Source organism: Sminthopsis crassicaudata, chromosome 5, assembly GCF_048593235.1.
Source record: "Sminthopsis crassicaudata isolate SCR6 chromosome 5, ASM4859323v1, whole genome shotgun sequence".
In the NCBI taxonomy this organism is placed as follows: domain Eukaryota; kingdom Metazoa; phylum Chordata; class Mammalia; order Dasyuromorphia; family Dasyuridae; genus Sminthopsis; species Sminthopsis crassicaudata.
The window spans coordinates 46,415,097-46,432,524 of record NC_133621.1 but is presented as its reverse complement, the minus strand read 5'-3'; the positions used below and the strand labels follow the sequence as shown (position 1 = coordinate 46,432,524).

The window sequence follows — 17,428 nt, the reverse complement described above, 5'->3', positions numbered from 1 at the left end:
AAAGCCATCCAGCGCGTCCCGCCGCCGAGCGAACCCCCCCTCTTTGTACTGGAGCTCGGCCCTCCGCCGCCCCAACTCTCCGCCCCGCCCCTGCTGCCCCCCACCCCCGCCCCCACCGCTTCTCGCCGGGAGACGGCGGCTGGCTCCTCTTCGCCGGGAAGCGGGTGCAGCGATTGGGTGACGATCCCTGAGCCCACAAGTTCCGCGTCGGTTTCGAGGCTCCTCCCTCCGAGTGAAAGACAGACTCCGGGGCGCCTGGAAACCGGTCGGGGAGAGGGAGAGGGAGCCCAGTTGAGGGATTGACACAAATGGTGACACAAATGGTCAGGCTCGGGGCTGTCCCCGGCTCGGCCCCCGCCGGCGCTTCATGAATCGCCAGTCTCCGCGGCGGCGGCGCCGGCTGCGGGACGCGGAGCGAGCGCGGGACAGCGAGGGCAGCCCGGGGGGAGCCGGCAGCAGCTCGGCCGGAGCGGCGCCCGGGACGGGGCAGAGAAAGTATGGCTGAGCGGGGGGCGGCCGCGGCCGGCGGCCGGCGCGGACAACTTTGCGCGGCGCTCGGGAGGCTGTGGCCGCCGCCGCCGCCGCTGCTGCTGCTGCTGCTGCCGCTGCTGCTGCCGTCGGGAGTGCGGGCGCAGGCGGCCGGGCAGGGGCCGGGGCCCGGGCAGCCGCCGCCGCCGCCGCCGCCGCAGCCGCAGGCGGCCGGGCAGCAGGCGCCGCCGCCGCAGCAGTACCACGGCGAGCGCGGCATCTCCATCCCGGACCACGGCTACTGCCAGCCCATCTCCATCCCGCTGTGCACCGACATCGCCTACAACCAGACCATCATGCCCAACCTGCTGGGCCACACGAACCAGGAGGACGCGGGGCTCGAGGTGCACCAGTTCTACCCGCTGGTGAAGGTGCAGTGCTCGGCCGAGCTCAAGTTCTTCCTGTGCTCCATGTACGCGCCCGTGTGCACCGTCCTGGAGCAGGCGCTGCCGCCCTGCCGCTCGCTGTGCGAGCGGGCCCGCCAGGGCTGCGAGGCGCTCATGAACAAGTTCGGCTTCCAGTGGCCCGACACGCTGCGCTGCGAGAAGTTCCCGGTGCACGGCGCCGGCGAGCTCTGCGTGGGCCAGAACACGTCGGACAAGGGCACCCCCACGCCCTCGCTGCTCCCCGAGTTCTGGACCAGCAACCCCCAGCACGGGGGCGGCGGGGGCCGCGGCGGCGGCGCGGGGGGCGCGGGGGGCGCCTCGGGCCCCGAGCGGGGCAAGTTCTCCTGCCCGCGGGCGCTCAAGGTGCCCTCCTACCTCAACTACCACTTCCTGGGGGAGAAGGACTGCGGCGCCCCGTGCGAGCCCTCCAAGGTGTACGGACTCATGTACTTCGGGCCGGAGGAGCTGCGCTTCTCGCGCACCTGGATCGGCATCTGGTCCGTGCTCTGCTGCGCCTCCACGCTCTTCACGGTGCTCACGTACCTGGTGGACATGCGGAGGTTCAGCTACCCCGAGCGGCCCATCATCTTCCTCTCGGGCTGCTACACGGCCGTGGCCGTGGCCTACATCGCCGGCTTCCTGCTGGAGGACCGGGTGGTCTGCAACGACAAGTTTGCCGAGGACGGGGCCCGCACGGTGGCCCAGGGCACCAAGAAGGAGGGCTGCACCATCCTCTTCATGATGCTCTATTTCTTCAGCATGGCCAGCTCCATCTGGTGGGTGATCCTCTCCCTCACCTGGTTCCTGGCGGCCGGCATGAAGTGGGGCCACGAAGCCATCGAGGCCAACTCCCAGTACTTCCACCTGGCAGCCTGGGCGGTGCCGGCCATCAAGACCATCACCATCCTGGCGCTGGGGCAGGTGGACGGAGACATCCTCAGCGGGGTGTGCTTTGTGGGCCTCAACAACGTGGACGCCCTGAGGGGCTTCGTGCTGGCGCCCCTCTTTGTCTATCTCTTCATCGGCACCTCCTTCCTGCTGGCCGGCTTCGTGTCCCTCTTCCGCATCCGTACCATCATGAAGCACGACGGCACCAAGACGGAGAAGCTGGAGAAGCTCATGGTGCGCATCGGGGTCTTCAGCGTGCTCTACACCGTGCCGGCCACCATCGTCATCGCCTGCTACTTTTACGAGCAAGCCTTCAGAGAACAGTGGGAGCGCAGCTGGGTGGCCCAGAGCTGCAAGAGCTACGCCATCCCCTGCCCTCACCACCAGAGCGGTGGGGGGGCCCCTCCCCACCCGCCCATGAGCCCGGACTTCACGGTATTCATGATCAAGTACCTTATGACACTGATTGTGGGGATCACCTCTGGGTTCTGGATCTGGTCGGGCAAGACCCTCAACTCGTGGAGAAAGTTCTATACCAGACTTACCAACAGCAAGCAGGGGGAAACCACCGTCTGAGAGAGAGAGGAGAGGGGGAGAGAGAGAGACATCGTCCCACAGGCAGCAACTCCAAGAAAAAGCCATTTGCAGTTTCCTCTACGTTGCCGTCCCTGAGAAGGTGGCTCCATTGGACCAGCTCCTCTTGTTTGACTCTGGCTCTTCCCAGCCATGCTTCCTCTCACACACATTTAAAAAACAAAACAAAACAACAAAACACCTTCCGATCCCTAGAAGCGTTTCTGGAAGCAAGCAAACAAGGGGACTTAATCAACAGCTAGGAGAGATTTGGGACATGACACCTCACTCTCTGGTACCAAGACTTTATGGTTTTATGATTGTAAATAGCCTGTGTAAGATTTTTGTAAGTATATTTGTATTTAAATGATGGAAAAATCACATTTTTAATTATTTAGGGGTTTTTAACCATTCCCAGATTTTCTTCCTCGGGCTTTTCCCCTCCCCAAGTATTCCAAAAAGAAAAAAAAAAAGTGGGGGGGAATCCATTCCCTCCTTCACACAGGTTTTTTTCAGAGCCATCTGCTCAGGGTTGAGCAGAGAAGTCTTGATTTTGTTGCCATGTCTGACAATTCTCCCCTCCTTTCTCTGTGACCCCACTCCCCCTTTCTGAAGTGGGGTGGGGGAATTCAGATCTCTTCCAGCCTTCCAAACCCTAAACTGGGAGCCCTGCCAGGCCCAATTCCACCCTCCCCTGGGGGCAGATTCTGAAGCCCTGTCTTTTTACTTTATAAAACTGAATTTTCTATGTGAACTGTGCTCTAAGCTCACCAGGGACCTGGCAGATGTGGGTGCTGACAGTCCTCAGCCTCTACCACAATCCACCCCTCATTCCCAGGCACTCTTAGAGTGACACTTAACCTGGTTTGAGGATGAATAGGATGTAAATTCCAAGCTTGTTTTCCAGTCTACTTTTTCATGGATGAACTTTTTTTTTTTTTTTTTTCCCTGAGTGTGTAAAATCTGAAATAGATTTGGCCAACCTCATGGAAAAAAATGTGGTGACTGAGCTTTCAGAAGAGGCATCACACTCTGTGTGGGTTGGAAGAGACTGAAAATGGTGGTTTGAAAATGTTAATTTCAATTGTAGACTCATTCTTGGCAGTCTGCCTCCTGGATTGAGACAGCTTAAGTGTTTATATTTTACTTTTCTGTAAACAAAACAGTTGAGATCACCTGGAAATCTTTATTGGAAAATTGATATTTATTGTCATTAACAGAACAACAAAGTCTAAAAAGGATCAGAAAACTTAAGGGGTTCGAGAAAATGGGCTTTCTCACAGTGTGTTGCTATAGTCACTTTTGGAAATCAATTTACAAACCAATTAATAATTAGTCTTATAATTGCAGGACTCTCTAAGCAAACAAAATGTTGTACATTGTTAACCCATTCTTGTTAATTAAGAAACTGAGACTGAAGAGTCCTGGGTGGGTGGGGGAGGGAGGAGAGACTCTGTGCCTCTGCTGAGGAACCTTGAGAAGATTCTGGAGGTTGAGAAGTATCAGTGATTGATGGGTTTATTCCCTCAATAAAATGATATTGCGTACATGGGAGAAAAGGGGCCCACCGACTGCTACCTTAAAATCTTGTGTGTTTCTCTTTCCCACAGATTTATACATGCAAAAAAAAAAAATGTGATCAAGTCATGTTTTCTGTGAGTTTGTGTGGAAGGAAAGGAGAAGAAATGCAGCTCTCCTGATAGCTTTGTTTTAAACTTTCAGAGTATATCATAAAGCCTGTACTTAAGATCCTAAATTAATCTGTGGCTGTCATAACCCTAAAATGCAAAGGTTTCTTTCTTTTTAAAAAAAAATTTGGTATGCATTTATTCTGTTCACTATCACAAGATCATCTATATTTATAGAGGAATAGAAGTTTATATATATCAAATACCATATTTTTAATTTCGCAAATAAAAAATTGAGGTTTTGTATAAAATGCTATGGTCTTTGTGCCTCACAGGGATAGAGCTTGTACTGTCTGCTGTCTTTCCATTTTTATAAGGGTCTCAGAAGCCCGTCCCACTGGATTTATGAAACAGGTTTGCTGCTTCAACATTTAGGTTGGGTTAAATAAATCTGTTTGTCCAAAGAACTATGGTGATCATCTTCAGGATCTCTGTTGTGGGTGATAATCATTGAACTCAAGAAAAAAAATCTGTTTTTATAAAAGGGAAAATAGAGGTTTCTAAGGATATTGTCTGGAGAGCTTATGATTTTATTCCCCCTCCATGAAAAGATTTTTTTTTAGTATTCTTGTTTATATTTCATCAGTTATTTTTATCATAATATTTATAAGATTAACTTCTCTCTCCAGTTCTGACTATTCAGAAACAATCAATGAAATGTGGTTTTAAGCATTTTTCACTGCAATTAAATCTGTAACTTAAAAAAAAAAAAAGATGGTAAGGTTTTGAAGCTCCTAAATTTATTCCAAAAGATTCTAAGGAATTTTTATTGCAGTCTCCCATGGAATTATTTACATGATTAGCTCAAAGAGTTTGCTTTTTTATTAAGGAGTTCTTGAATTTTTTTTTTAGTTTAATGTATATATAGAGAGGTTACTGAACATTTTATACTAGGGAAATAAGACAGATTTATCATCTACACTATAAACAAAAAAATTAAAGTTTTAAAACAGAATAGCTTTAAAATTTAGAATACCTTTGTTTAAAAGAAGGGAGAAAACCCTGTTACTCTATAGATTCAATACTTCTTTTGTGACATATTTATATTGTAATGTTTTTGATCAATCACAGTGGGTTAAAATGAACATATATTACAATTATGTTTTGGTTATAAAGGAATTGAAACAACTGTTTTTATTATTCAACTTTTAGGGAAATTAAAAATACTTCCCTATTGTGAAAAGTAAATATAATAGCCTAAAATTTTAGGTACCATTTGCACTGCAATTCACATATACTTCCCCCCTATCCTTGTTAAATTGCTCTAAGTAAATATAGGAGCTATTTGGAAAATCCTTCTGTAAAGACATGGAAAAATCAACAATATAACAAAAGTGTATCTCTTAGAACACTAGGTGATTCAAAGAGAAAATTTCCAAGAATCTACTTTGAAGCTCTGATTGATTTATTTCTGATAAGTTGCACCAGATTTTACATGAGGAATAAATTCTTGGATGCTCTTTAGTCTGGGTGGTAGTGTAAAGGATGGTCTGATAAAGAGTTTGATGCAGAAGGGTTTTGTAAGCTAGGTTTAAATACTTGTGGATGGATTTTTTAAATTACCACCAGACTTCATTATTGGAGTTCAGGTGATTTAATACTGGAAGTAAAAAACAGAACAAAAAAAATGTAGGTACTTTTATTTTGATTGTCTCAAAGACCTTAGAGCTTTTGGCAATAGTGTCACAGTGGGCTATAGGATCATGTTGGTGTTCCCCTAACAATCCTTATTTTTTATATTATTTAACTTGTTCTCTTATTGTAAATAATAACTGTCAAGTGGAATCTTCCCCCCTACCCTCAGCTTCCTTGATTTAGCTGTTAGAATGGGATTTTGTGTGTGTGTGTGTGTGTGTGTGTGTGTGTGTGTGTGTGTACACAGTTAATACACCTTCTGATGTTTATAAAAGAAAAACATTCAACACATTTATATTTTATAGCCCCACTGGGTCATATTCTTAATTTCAGAAGTGCTTCCCCAAATTAGCCACCCATAATATAAACAGGTAGGTACTGAAGCATACCTTTCAGTTAGTTCTGTGGCAATCACTTGTCAAACAGAGTTAATGCTACTGCTCCTTTTGTCTCCAGTGAGCAGTGGTAGACCCCTCACTAACTCTTCTGAAAGATTTTGGCATTTAATAATGGAGGAATGAATGATGGGCAACTACTTAAAATAATAACTAAACACAAGCCATGTTAGTACTTAAGTGTGATTTCAGATCAGTTCCACTAACACTATGTACCTTAGGCAGAAAATATGCTTGCCAAGAAAAAGGCTTTTTTTTTTTTTTAACCATTGCTGCTCTACTTTTCATTTTCCTTCTAGCCAATGTGATTGGCTGTAGGCCAATTTGTGCAATCAATTAAAATCAATGGTTTAGTGTTTGTAGATACACCACAGATTTTTCATTCTAATACATTGGGGGGTTAGTATATCCTTGGCCTTCAAAGCTACAAACTAGGCATCTGTATCCCATGTACCAACTAAGGTGCAGCCTAACTTTGATCCCTTGTGACTTAGAATTCCCACTAACTTTGGGAAAATGATAAGTATTTTCTTATAGTTTTATTATGCTCTTTGATAGTCACTGTCAAGCTGTAATCCCAGCTATATAAGACATCACTTTGTTGATTAAGCTGCCGACAACCCCTGGACTAATTTTAATAAGGCATTCTGCAAGGAGTAATAACTAATTTCTCCCTAAAAATGGAGCATAATGATCTTTGAAGATAAGCACTCCCTTATATGTTATAGATAGGGAATTATATTTTTAAAAAGTATAGTTTTAACATGGCTTAGTCACAAAATTTGATTTCTTCTATGTGATCTTGATTAGGATGATTGTACATTGTTTTGAAAAGTAAATATTCTGAAAGTCATAATCAGCTCTACCAGCCAAGGAGATATTTAACCTCAATTATTTAGAAAAGTAAACAAACTCCTATTTTGTTTCTGATTTTCCAGTATTCATAAATCGTTGTTTTCATTTTCAGATGGTTCTTTTCTAAGACAGCAGCATACTTCTAAGTGGTTTTTGAAAGGCCACTTTTAATGCATTCCCTGAATGTCTCATAGCAGATATAAAATGTCCCTTAAAAGCTACATATACCCCTTCCCCTACATTTAACATCCTTTATAAAACTATTTTAGATTGCATTTCTTCAAAATCTACACATTCTTAGCAACCATCTCATTTAAAATATGAGTTTTTAAAATTACAAACATCAATACGCATGTTCTGTACATTTCAAATGATAACGATCTCGAGAATATTTCTCTATAGAACAGGTCTTAAAGCATATATTCATAGCAATCCAGTGATTAACACATTAAAAAAGGATGAGCTGCATTGCTTTGAAATAGTTCAGTGTGACCTGTCTTTTCTTTCCTTTCCTTTCCTTTTTAAAAATCAAGTATTATCCTCTAATCTGTGGCTATCTCCATGTTTCAGATCTCCACACCTGTTTGAATTAAATTTGCAGGGGAATAACTTCAAATTCTCCCCATAGACAAAATGTAGCCTCTGTTTCCTTTCAAATCAGCAGTGTGCCCTTGCTTAAATGATGTACAGTGAAACAAAGTGTTCTCTTGCCCTTGGAGGAGATTCTTCTTCACAATCCCAGCATCCAAGTACCTGGAAGTCAAATAGACCTGAAGGCTCAGTTGGAAGTTTCCAAATGTCAAGGACTATTGTCATGTTAAAGTGTTATATTTTCTCCTCTGCAGTAACCCAGGATTTTTTTTTTGGGGGGGGGGGAGGAAGGTGAAGCATGTGTGAGGTCTCTCCAATTTATATCTAAGAAGAAATTGGGAGGTATTTTAGCATGATATATCCGGTTGCCTAAGATAATTGAGAGCAGTGGTTGCACAGACAATGGAAAGCAAATGTTTGAACCCTACATTTTCACAATCTAAGAGAATTTCATTATGATAGCTTGGATTTGGATATCTACAGGTGAAATTATGGGACCTGAACTGGGATGGCATACAGTAGGAGCCTATAAGGTGAGGGTTAATGTAGAATTACTAAAGGCTCCACAGTTGTGCTAAGCTCCTTCCTTCACCAGGCCCTTTGCTAAAATTGGGAAGAAGCAGCAAAAGTTGTTGATTTTTACCTCTAACTTCCTTTGACAGATCTGCCAATATCAGGAAGATGGCCCAAAAGCAGATATCTTGAGAAAATCATATCAACAAGTATTTATTAAGCGGTTACTAAGTATATTGTATTAAATCATAGTGATACAATAACTTTTGTTGTTATTCAGTTGTATCAACTCTTCATGATTTCATTTGGAGGGTTTCTAGGCAAAGATACTGGAGTGGTTTACCATTTCCTTCTCCAGCCTATTTTATAGATAAGGAAACTGAGGCAAACTGGGTCAAGTGACTGGCTTAGGGTCACTGTAGCTAGTCCATATTTCATTATACCACATAGCTAATATTTATATAGCAGTCTGTTTTACAAATATCTCCTTTCATCCTCACACCTATCATGAGAGTTAGGCTCTAGGTGGCACAGACAGGAAGACCCGAATTCAAATCCAGGATTAGCATTCATATATCCATAACAGGCAGGAGAAATTCTCCTAAAGACCTTGGAAAGAGAATTATTTAAGACTATCTCTCTCTAGTCTTAGTGGCAAAGTAAGAGTAATTGGTGCCAGGTTCCACAGGGAATAACAGGACATGGCAACCATATGAAACATAAGGACCTGTTAGGATATACTACATTGGTCCTTTTTTTCTACTATCCTTTTTTCCCCAGCAAGGAGAAGTATGCCATATTCTTATCACAATCCTATTTTTTGCTAGTTGTCAGTTCAATTCAATTGATCTAGCATTTATTTAAAACTATTCAGTTCAAGACACTGTACTCGCTTAGGGATACAAAAATTAAATGTGATATTTCCTGCCCTTAAAAAGTTTAAGAAAGATGGAAGCAAGCATTTATTAAGTACCTGCTATATACCGGGAACTATATTAAGCACTTTATAGATATATCATTTGATTTTCTCAACAATCTTGGGATGTAATTGCTATTATTATAGCAGCTATAGGAAACTGAGGCAAATAGAGTTAAAATGATTTGCTCAAAACCACACAACTAGTAAGTCTGAAGCCAAATTTGAATTCAGGTCTTCCTGACTCCAAGAGTAGCGACCTACCCACTTTGCCACCCCAGTTACTTGTTTAGAATTCAGTGGGAAGGATATGACATGTCCATAAGTAAAATATTTATCTGTGGGCTAAGCACTTGGGCAAATTGGTAGAGTAAGACAAGTCAAGGAGAAGGGCAGAAGGGATATTAGAAAATTTGAAGCAAGAACTTTCCTTAGGCTAGAATTTCAGTTTGAGATGTAAGGGAGGATTTCATGAAGGACATATTATCTGACTTGAGCCATGAAAGAACAGAAGGATTTCAAGAGCTTGAGGATGAGATGGGATGATATTCTAGGATTCTGGAGGCCCAGCATTTCCTAACTCCCTGGATGCTAATATCCTTTCCATGTCTTCTTCATCTTGTCTGAAGTTTGTCAATTCATGTAGTCTCCTCCAATTATGTATGTCCCTGAAGTCAGGGGCTAAGTTAACATCCCCACTGCTTAACACACTTTTTGGCACATAGTAGGTGCTTAGTAAAGACTTGCTGATTGATTGACAGATAACAAAACTGTATATCAAGGACAAATCCTAGAAATTGGTCAGATACTTTCATTTTATAGTTGAGAATGAAAAAAACAGTGATTTTTTTTTAATCTTGATATCATACCATTAGAGTGAGTAAAGGCTGAAAGCCAACAATTCCTATTGTAACAAGATGGAATCAAAGAGATTTGAGAAACACCATCCCTTTGTTTGGGTTTAATTAATTTTGGTGTAATAGAATATGGCAGGAGGCTCAGGTAAAACCACAAGCTTATGAATAGGCAGAGTTAACCTCTCTTTTAGGGCCTGATGAAATGTGGACATTTCCCCTTAGAGATATGAAGGTTCAATTTCCACAATTTTTCAAAAGCTAAATGTTTATACCAAGTAAAGGAAAATGAAACATATAACGTAAGTTATTAATTCATATAAGCAATGAATTTTAATGCTAGGAGGGACCATGTAGGACAGGAGTTCTTAATCTTTATTTGTGACATGGACTCCTTTGGCAGGCCTATGAAGTCTGTGGACATTTTCTCATGATAATATTTTCAAATGCATAAAATAAAATACAGAGGATTACCAAGGAAACCAATTATATTTAAATATAGTTATTAAAATATTTTAAGAAGCAAGACCACAAACCTCAAGTTAAAAAAACCCTTTTTCTAGCCCAATATCCTCAAATGATAAATTAAAAAAACTGAGGCTAAGAGAATATTATTTGCCCAAGTTCAATTAAGAATAGTTAAGTGTTTGGCCTAGTCTCTGGGGAGGCTGAGGTTGTGGACTGTTTGAATTTGGGACTTCTGAGCTATAGTAGGGCTAAGTCCAGCACTGACATGGTGATCAGTCAGGAGTAGAGGCCACCAGGTTCACCTAAGGACAGGTGAACATGTAGAGAGAAAAAAGAGAAATGGAGGAGATTGAAGCATCTTTGTAGGTTGTTATTGGTGTTGGACCTGTAAGTGGTCATTGCACTTAGAGGCCTGGATTAGGTGAGAGAGAGACAGACAGAGAAAACAGACACAGAGAAACAGAGACAGACAGGAACAGAGACAGGGAGTGACAGAGAAAGAAAGAGAAGGAAAGGAAGAAAGAGAGAGACAGAGACAGAAAACAAAGAGAGAGGAAAAGAAGAAAGAAGAAAGAAAAAAGAAAGGAAGGAGAAAAGGAAGTGAGGGGGAGAGGGAAAGAGGAAGAAAAAAGAGAAAAGAAGAAATAAAAGAAAAAAGAAGGAAAAAAGGAAGGGATGGAAAGAACAGAAGTCAATAAAGAAGAAAAAACAAAGGGATGGAGGGATAAAAAGGGCAGGAAAAGAAGTAGGGAAAGAAGGAAAGGAAAATAGTAATGAAGAGAAGGGGGAGAGGAAAAGAAGGAAGAAGGAACAAGGGGAAGAATAAAAGAAAAAAAGCAAGAAAATAAATGTATGTAAAGCACACATATTTTGACTTTATACCTGCTTTATGAAAACACAAACCTACTAGGGTCCAGAGGGAGGGCCTCTTAGAATATGATTTTTCAAAAATTCTAAAATATATCAAATATAGGAAATATCATCTAGAGAAAAATAGGTTTGGTTATATAAGCACATATGTAACATTTCAGAGTTTTGAAGCTCTAGCCTACCCATGGGGACTTGGCATTTAACATGCTATTTTGATTTAGATAAAATCATAGCAGCTCTGAGCTCGAAAGGGCCTTCAAAGTCATTCAGTCTAATCTCATTTTGTGATAAAGAAATGAAGGGAACACACTGAGGTGAAGTCATCTACCAAAGGTCAATTAGTGACTGAGCAGGAGTCACAAACCATGATTCTCCTTGGCTATGACTTTGCCCTTCTGCCAGGCTGCCTCCTCAGCCCAATTCAATCCACAGAATCACAGTCTCTGAGAGCTTGGCAGGGTTTCATTGACCATGTTGTCCAACCCATACCAGAAGGGAATCACTATAATCACATGTTTAACAAGTGGTCATCCAACTTCTGCTCACTGCCCTTTCAGAAAGGGGAATCCCACCGATTCTTGAGGCAGCCTATTTCAGTTTTGCTCAGCTCTAATTGGTAGGAAATTTTTCTTAACATCAAGCCTCCAGGTGCTTCATCGAATCATTTATTTATTGCTTATCATTCTGCCCTCTGGGGTCAACTAGAACTGGCGTAACTCCTGCTCTCCATGGCAGCCCTTCAAACCTTGGATGATGGCTTTAATGTTCCTCTTGAGTCTTCTCTTCAACAGCCTAAAGATCCTCAGTTCCTTGAACTCAGAGCCCTTTACTAATATAGTGGATCTTCACTGGCCATTTTCCAGATTATCAGTGTCCCTCTAAAACTGAGCTCCTCAGAATTCAATATAATCCTGCAGATGAGATCTGGCAAGGATACAGTACTGTGAGCTATTATTTTGTTCTGTTTTGTTTTGTTTTGTTTTGTTTTCCTGAGGCTGGGGTTAAGTGACTTGCCCAGGGTCACACAGCCAGAAGTGTTAAGTGTCTGAGACCAGATTTGAACTCGGGTCCTCCTGAATTCAAGGCTGGTGCTCTATCCACTGCGCCACTTAGCTGCCCCCCCCCCCCCCGTTTTCTTATTTTTGGAAGCTACAGTCGCTTTTTTTTGGCTGCCACATCATATTGAGCTTGTGGCCCATTAAGTCCCTCAGATCTTTTTTCAACACAATGGAATCCAACAAGCATTTATTAATCATCTACTATGTGTTCTTAAGGCACTGTAAGGTGCTGGGGATATAGTGATAAAAATGAAATAGTTCCTCCTCTCTGGAAGTTTATATTCTACTGTTAAGGATTTAACATACATAAGGAAATAAAAAAAAATTCATAAAGACTAGGGTGTTAATAAATAGAGGGTTCAAGAAAGGTCTCATGTAGGAAGTGGGACCTAAGCTATGTTTAGAAACATTTCCTGGGATGTTGGTCAAGGCAGACACAGAGAACTGCCTTGGAGACAGGAGGTAGAATGTTGTATATGAGGCACAGCCCATAGGCCAGTTTTATTGGAAGAAGATTGGAAGGTCAGAAATAGGCAATAAGACTGGAAAGGTAGATGGAAGCCATATCATGGAGAACTTTAAAAATCAGGCTAGGGAGCTTGTATTTTATCCCACAGGCAATAGGGAGGCATTGCAGATTTTTGAGTAAGAGAGTTACATGGTCAGATTTGTGTTTTAAGAATATTTAAGAATATATGCATTCTGGAAAAATTTTCATCAGCCCTCATCTGAGTTTGTGCTAAGGAAAACTTCTTCCCCCCCTCCCTTTTTGATTGAGTTTTCTCAATCCCATTGCACATATTTAGTCAGGTAAGCTCATAGTAAATGGGCATATGGTTTTAACAGCTATTTCAAATAGCATAATAATGTTTGAAAGCAATTAACTGCATCAAGCTTCCAAAGAGCAGCTGCTTTGGCTGTAGCAGAGAGTAGATAATCTGAGTTTTTCTCTCCATAGTTAAGGAAAAAGGAAAAGATTTGTTGGACAGGTAAGCAGACTTCCCTAATTCAAGGTGGGAGGGAAAAGGAAAGTGCCATGGACTGAGTGGGGGTTTCTCAGCAACCATACATCTGTTCAATCTGCTTTCAGTTCCTTAGCTTCAGCCCTAATTCATATGTACTTTGTACATATCTCTCTGATTCCAGTCTCTCTTGGTCTCCTACTGATCCCTGAGCAGCTACATGGAATAGTGGCTAGAACATCAGCTCATAGTTAAAAAGACTCTTCTTTGTGAGTTCAAATCCAGCCTCAAATACTTCCAACTAATGTGACCCTGGGCCAGTCATTTAATCCTGTTTGCCTCAGTTTCCTCATCTGTAAAATGATCTGGAGAAGAAAATGGCAAACCACTCTAGTGTCTCTGCCAAAAAGAACCCAAATTGAGTCACAAAGTAAGATATGACTGAAAAATGTTGGGCGAGTGAAGGCCATTGGCTGTTTCTTCATTACATGGACAATTTAGAATGCCATGTCAGAGTACACTACATCCTTATAGGCCATAAATACAACCCATATGTCTCTGCTTTTTCACTCCTTTTTTTCTTGTGGCTTTCTTTATTGAAGTTGTTCAAGACCAAAAGCCACAGGACACAGGGAATTCTGGTTAGTGCCACCCTCAGGCAGACACTTCTGCCTTTGTGATAATAACTCTATAAGAGAGGTGATCTTCACTGAAACCTGTACTATAACCAATTTTTATGAAATAATGTTATAGCTGGGTAATTGTGAACAATTAATTGTTGGGTGTGTGAGCTATATTTGGAATATATATATATATATATATATATATATATATATATATATATATATATATATGTATATGTCTATATTTATAGTGTAGAAATTCATTGTCTGCAGTTCCATGGAAGACAGAATGCTTTTGATGTGTATTTCTAGCTGCTAGGTGTTTATAGGTGCTAAATATTAGTAGTCTCCAGTGATATGTTGTGCAATTTCTACCATTCTTAGCATAAATCACATTGCTCACTAAATTTAAGTTCCTTCAGGATAACCTTTTTGCAATTTCTGGTTTAAAAATCTTTGCCTTGGTCTCTATATTCTAAAAGTTTTTGGAGATTTGGATCGTTCAGTAAAGCATCTATTTAAAATCTTTAAAAAATTAATTTTTTATCTCACAGTTTCCATCATTTCATTGCATAATCTCCATTAATCAATAAGTGGGACCATTAGGGATAAACTTTTTCTAGTATTTGGTAGTGATGGCCTAACTGAAGGACTTTGCGAGTGACTTCCTCCCTATGTATAATGACAGCCATTTGTTTGACTCATTATTAGTTTTCATCATTAGCACCATTATCTCCATCATATTCAAGAGTTGTGTTTTTATCTGGGAAATTTTGCAGACCAAGTATTATAGTGCCATTACTTGCAAGCGACTCTGTATTACATTGCCTTTCAACCCAGTTATACAGTAAATCAATAATTAATTTGAAGACCCTGAAGTCATTGGTTTGACCTTATTATCTATACTGCCAAAGGGAGTTCTTCATTGCCAGTTTTGGAAAATTCCTCCATGACATCAGTAAGGGTGAGTAGATCAATTCAGACTAGTAGAAGCAAAGGTTTTTAAGTATCCTGATTAACTTGGACTCTATTTCCTGATATGGATTCATACCCAGTTTAGAGATTTCCCTCTTAGCTATCCAATTCAATTTAATTCAACTCAACAAATATATCAATATTTAAAATGCTTACTTACTGTGGGCCATTTCACTGAAGTAGACTGTGGAGATTTTTTTTCCTTTTGGCTCAGATATCTGATTAATCCGGGATGCCTAGCAATTGAGAAATTAAATATTTTGCTTCTTTCAATTGTGTAGCCAAGTATGTATTAGAGGCAAAACTTCAATCCTGGAGATTTTGGATTCGAAGACTGACCCATTATTTGACTATAGTATATTGGTAGTGGAGATACACACACACACACACACACACACACACACACACACACACACACACACACACACACAAAATCCAAAAGAGATTAAAATTATGGAAACCTTTCTTTAATGTCTCAGTTTTCTAGAAGCCAGATGTATCCACAAGCTTTTCTTCTGCCATATTGTTATTGCTAAGCTATCCAATCTCTCTTTTTATTCTTTTCTGGAGCCCTTTTTCCTTTTGTTGGCTTCTGAGATTTCCTCCTAAATATCTTAGATTCTTTTTGTCAAGTTCAACATTCTTACCCACAAACTCTTGGACTTTATTCAATTCTTAAGTGTAAGGACTTGGTTTTGAATTCTGGCTGAGCTGATTTTTAGCTGTTGTTACCTCAGATGAGGCATGTCATTCAGTTTCATTATTATAAAATTAGAATATTTCTTCTTACACTTCACTATTATTTTAAGACTGAAATGAGATGCTGAATATAATGAATATAATTGATAGAAATGTAAACCATATACATATGTATGTTATATTGTTTATATATAATGGGAGAGCTAGTTAGGGTGCAGTGAATGTAATAAGCTAGACTCAGAGTCAGGAAGAGCTGATTTCAAATCTTGCCTAAGACAATTTATTATCTTACCAGCTCTATGACTCTGCATAACTCCCTTAACCACTCTGTGCCTTAATTTCCTCATCTGTGAAATGAAGATGATAAATGGGATCTACCTCCTAAGACTGATGTGAAGATTAATCAATGTAATATGTATAAAATGCTTTGGAGGCCTTAAAATACTATTTAAATGTTGTACTTATTATTATCATCATAGATTCTTCTACTATTAACCACATATTCTAGAATGGTACATTTGGAATCAGGAAGACCTGGTTTCAAATTTCAACTCAGACTTTTACTATCTGTGTGATTTGGGGCATATTACTTAATTTTCCTTTTCTCATCTACAAAATAAAGTCATACTTGAAGCCTTTAAGTATGCTAAAAATTTATAACTATGACATTTATCATCATATTTCCTTCTTCCATTTGACTTTGTTTTAATCTGTTTCTAAGCATATTTGGCCCATACTGATGTATCCAAATGGAAAATTTTGTCAGAAACTTCAAAATCAGAGAAATAAATAATTTAGAGGATATAAGAATATGTTCTAGGAGGTCAGTTGCTGGGAGGAGATTCAGTATGAAAGAACATTAAATTTTAAAATAATGCCAAATATTCAAGAAAAAAAATTATGTACCTGGGAGTTTCTGGGTAAATGGAAGGCAAAAAAGAAGAGCTTAGTTAAAGATAGGAGAAGTGGGAGCCAAGCGTAATAGTTAAGGAAGTAGATGGGGGAGAAAAGCTAGAAGCAGGGAGAATTTGCTTATATATCTGTGTCATGGCAGGAAAACAAGTCATGTAATTATATATGAACAAAGCTATTTGTGTGTATATGTATGCATGAGTACATGTGTCCCTGCCTAGTACATGCATGTATATATGTGTGCATATGGCTGCATTCCATGGAGAAAATGAGGCAGAGGAAGCTGGGAGGGCATATTTTCTGCCCATACTATACCCCTAATAAGGCCTGGCTCCTCCTTGGGGAAGTCAGAGATCTTTAGGAAAGAAACTGATTTTGCATCTCTCATCTTCACTTCCTAAGTCATTCTAAATGGACTAAATTAAATTCTTCTTCGGGGGCTGCTGAATAGCCCTAATGTGATTTCAGTAGCACCTCCTGATCCCACAGAGCCCTACACCTGCTCTGCTGATAGCTGGCATTTCTTTAACAAGTGACAAAGCCATTCATTTCCCAATTAGAGATAAAAGCTTTAAAATGGAAGGGCTTGACTTGTGTTGACTCTTTAGTGAGAATGAATTTTGATCAAAGTAAAATCAGTTACTCAATCAAACAGGGGCAATTGATGGATAACAGAGCCTTCTCTGTTTGATAAGTGGTAATAAAATCAGCAGAAGTCAATAGGACAGCTCAGTTACCAGGAGGGGCCTCCCTAAGGGAGGGAAGAGGGCAGAAAGAGAAAGATGGGAATGCAAAAAAACAAGCCTCTGACTTCATAATTTTGTCTAAAGTTAGCCCTGTTTACCTTCCCTTGGGCCAGGACAAACAGAAGCTGTCCTGGAAAGTATTCCTGGCATGTAGCTACAAATGGAGGCAGCTCTGCATTACGTGACTTGGGATCATGGGGGGTGGAGTGGGGGTGTTTTGTTTTTAAAAGATGAACGAGTTACCATAAAAGAAATTCATTCCAGGGAACTGAGACATTAATCACATAAAAGAT

General features: G+C 41.0%; 1 protein-coding gene and 1 long non-coding RNA gene across 2 annotated transcripts in view; one reads left to right on the top strand and one right to left on the bottom strand.

Moving 5' to 3' along the window:
• The first annotated feature begins 335 nt into the window (after positions 1-335).
• Positions 336-2,516, top strand: FZD1 (frizzled class receptor 1). Its single transcript, XM_074272272.1, has one exon. It carries the CDS (start codon positions 498-500, stop codon positions 2,376-2,378), a length of 1,881 nt encoding a protein of 626 aa, XP_074128373.1. The 5' UTR covers positions 336-497; the 3' UTR covers positions 2,379-2,516.
• Positions 2,517-7,552: 5,036 nt separating this feature from the next.
• LOC141545234 (uncharacterized) overlaps positions 7,553-17,428 on the bottom strand; it is a 31,424-nt gene continuing 21,548 nt past the window's right edge. The window contains exons 4-5 of the long non-coding RNA XR_012482931.1: positions 14,939-15,014; positions 7,553-7,701 (exon numbers count right to left, since the gene is read on the bottom strand). This is a non-coding gene — a long non-coding RNA (uncharacterized LOC141545234). The remainder of the gene's footprint in view (positions 7,702-14,938; positions 15,015-17,428) is intronic.

What these genes read in the sequence shown, in the direction of transcription:
- FZD1 (XM_074272272.1), top strand. Translation starts at nt 498, where the DNA reads ATGGCTGAGCGGGGGGCGGCCGCGGCCGGCGGCCGGCGCGGACAACTT.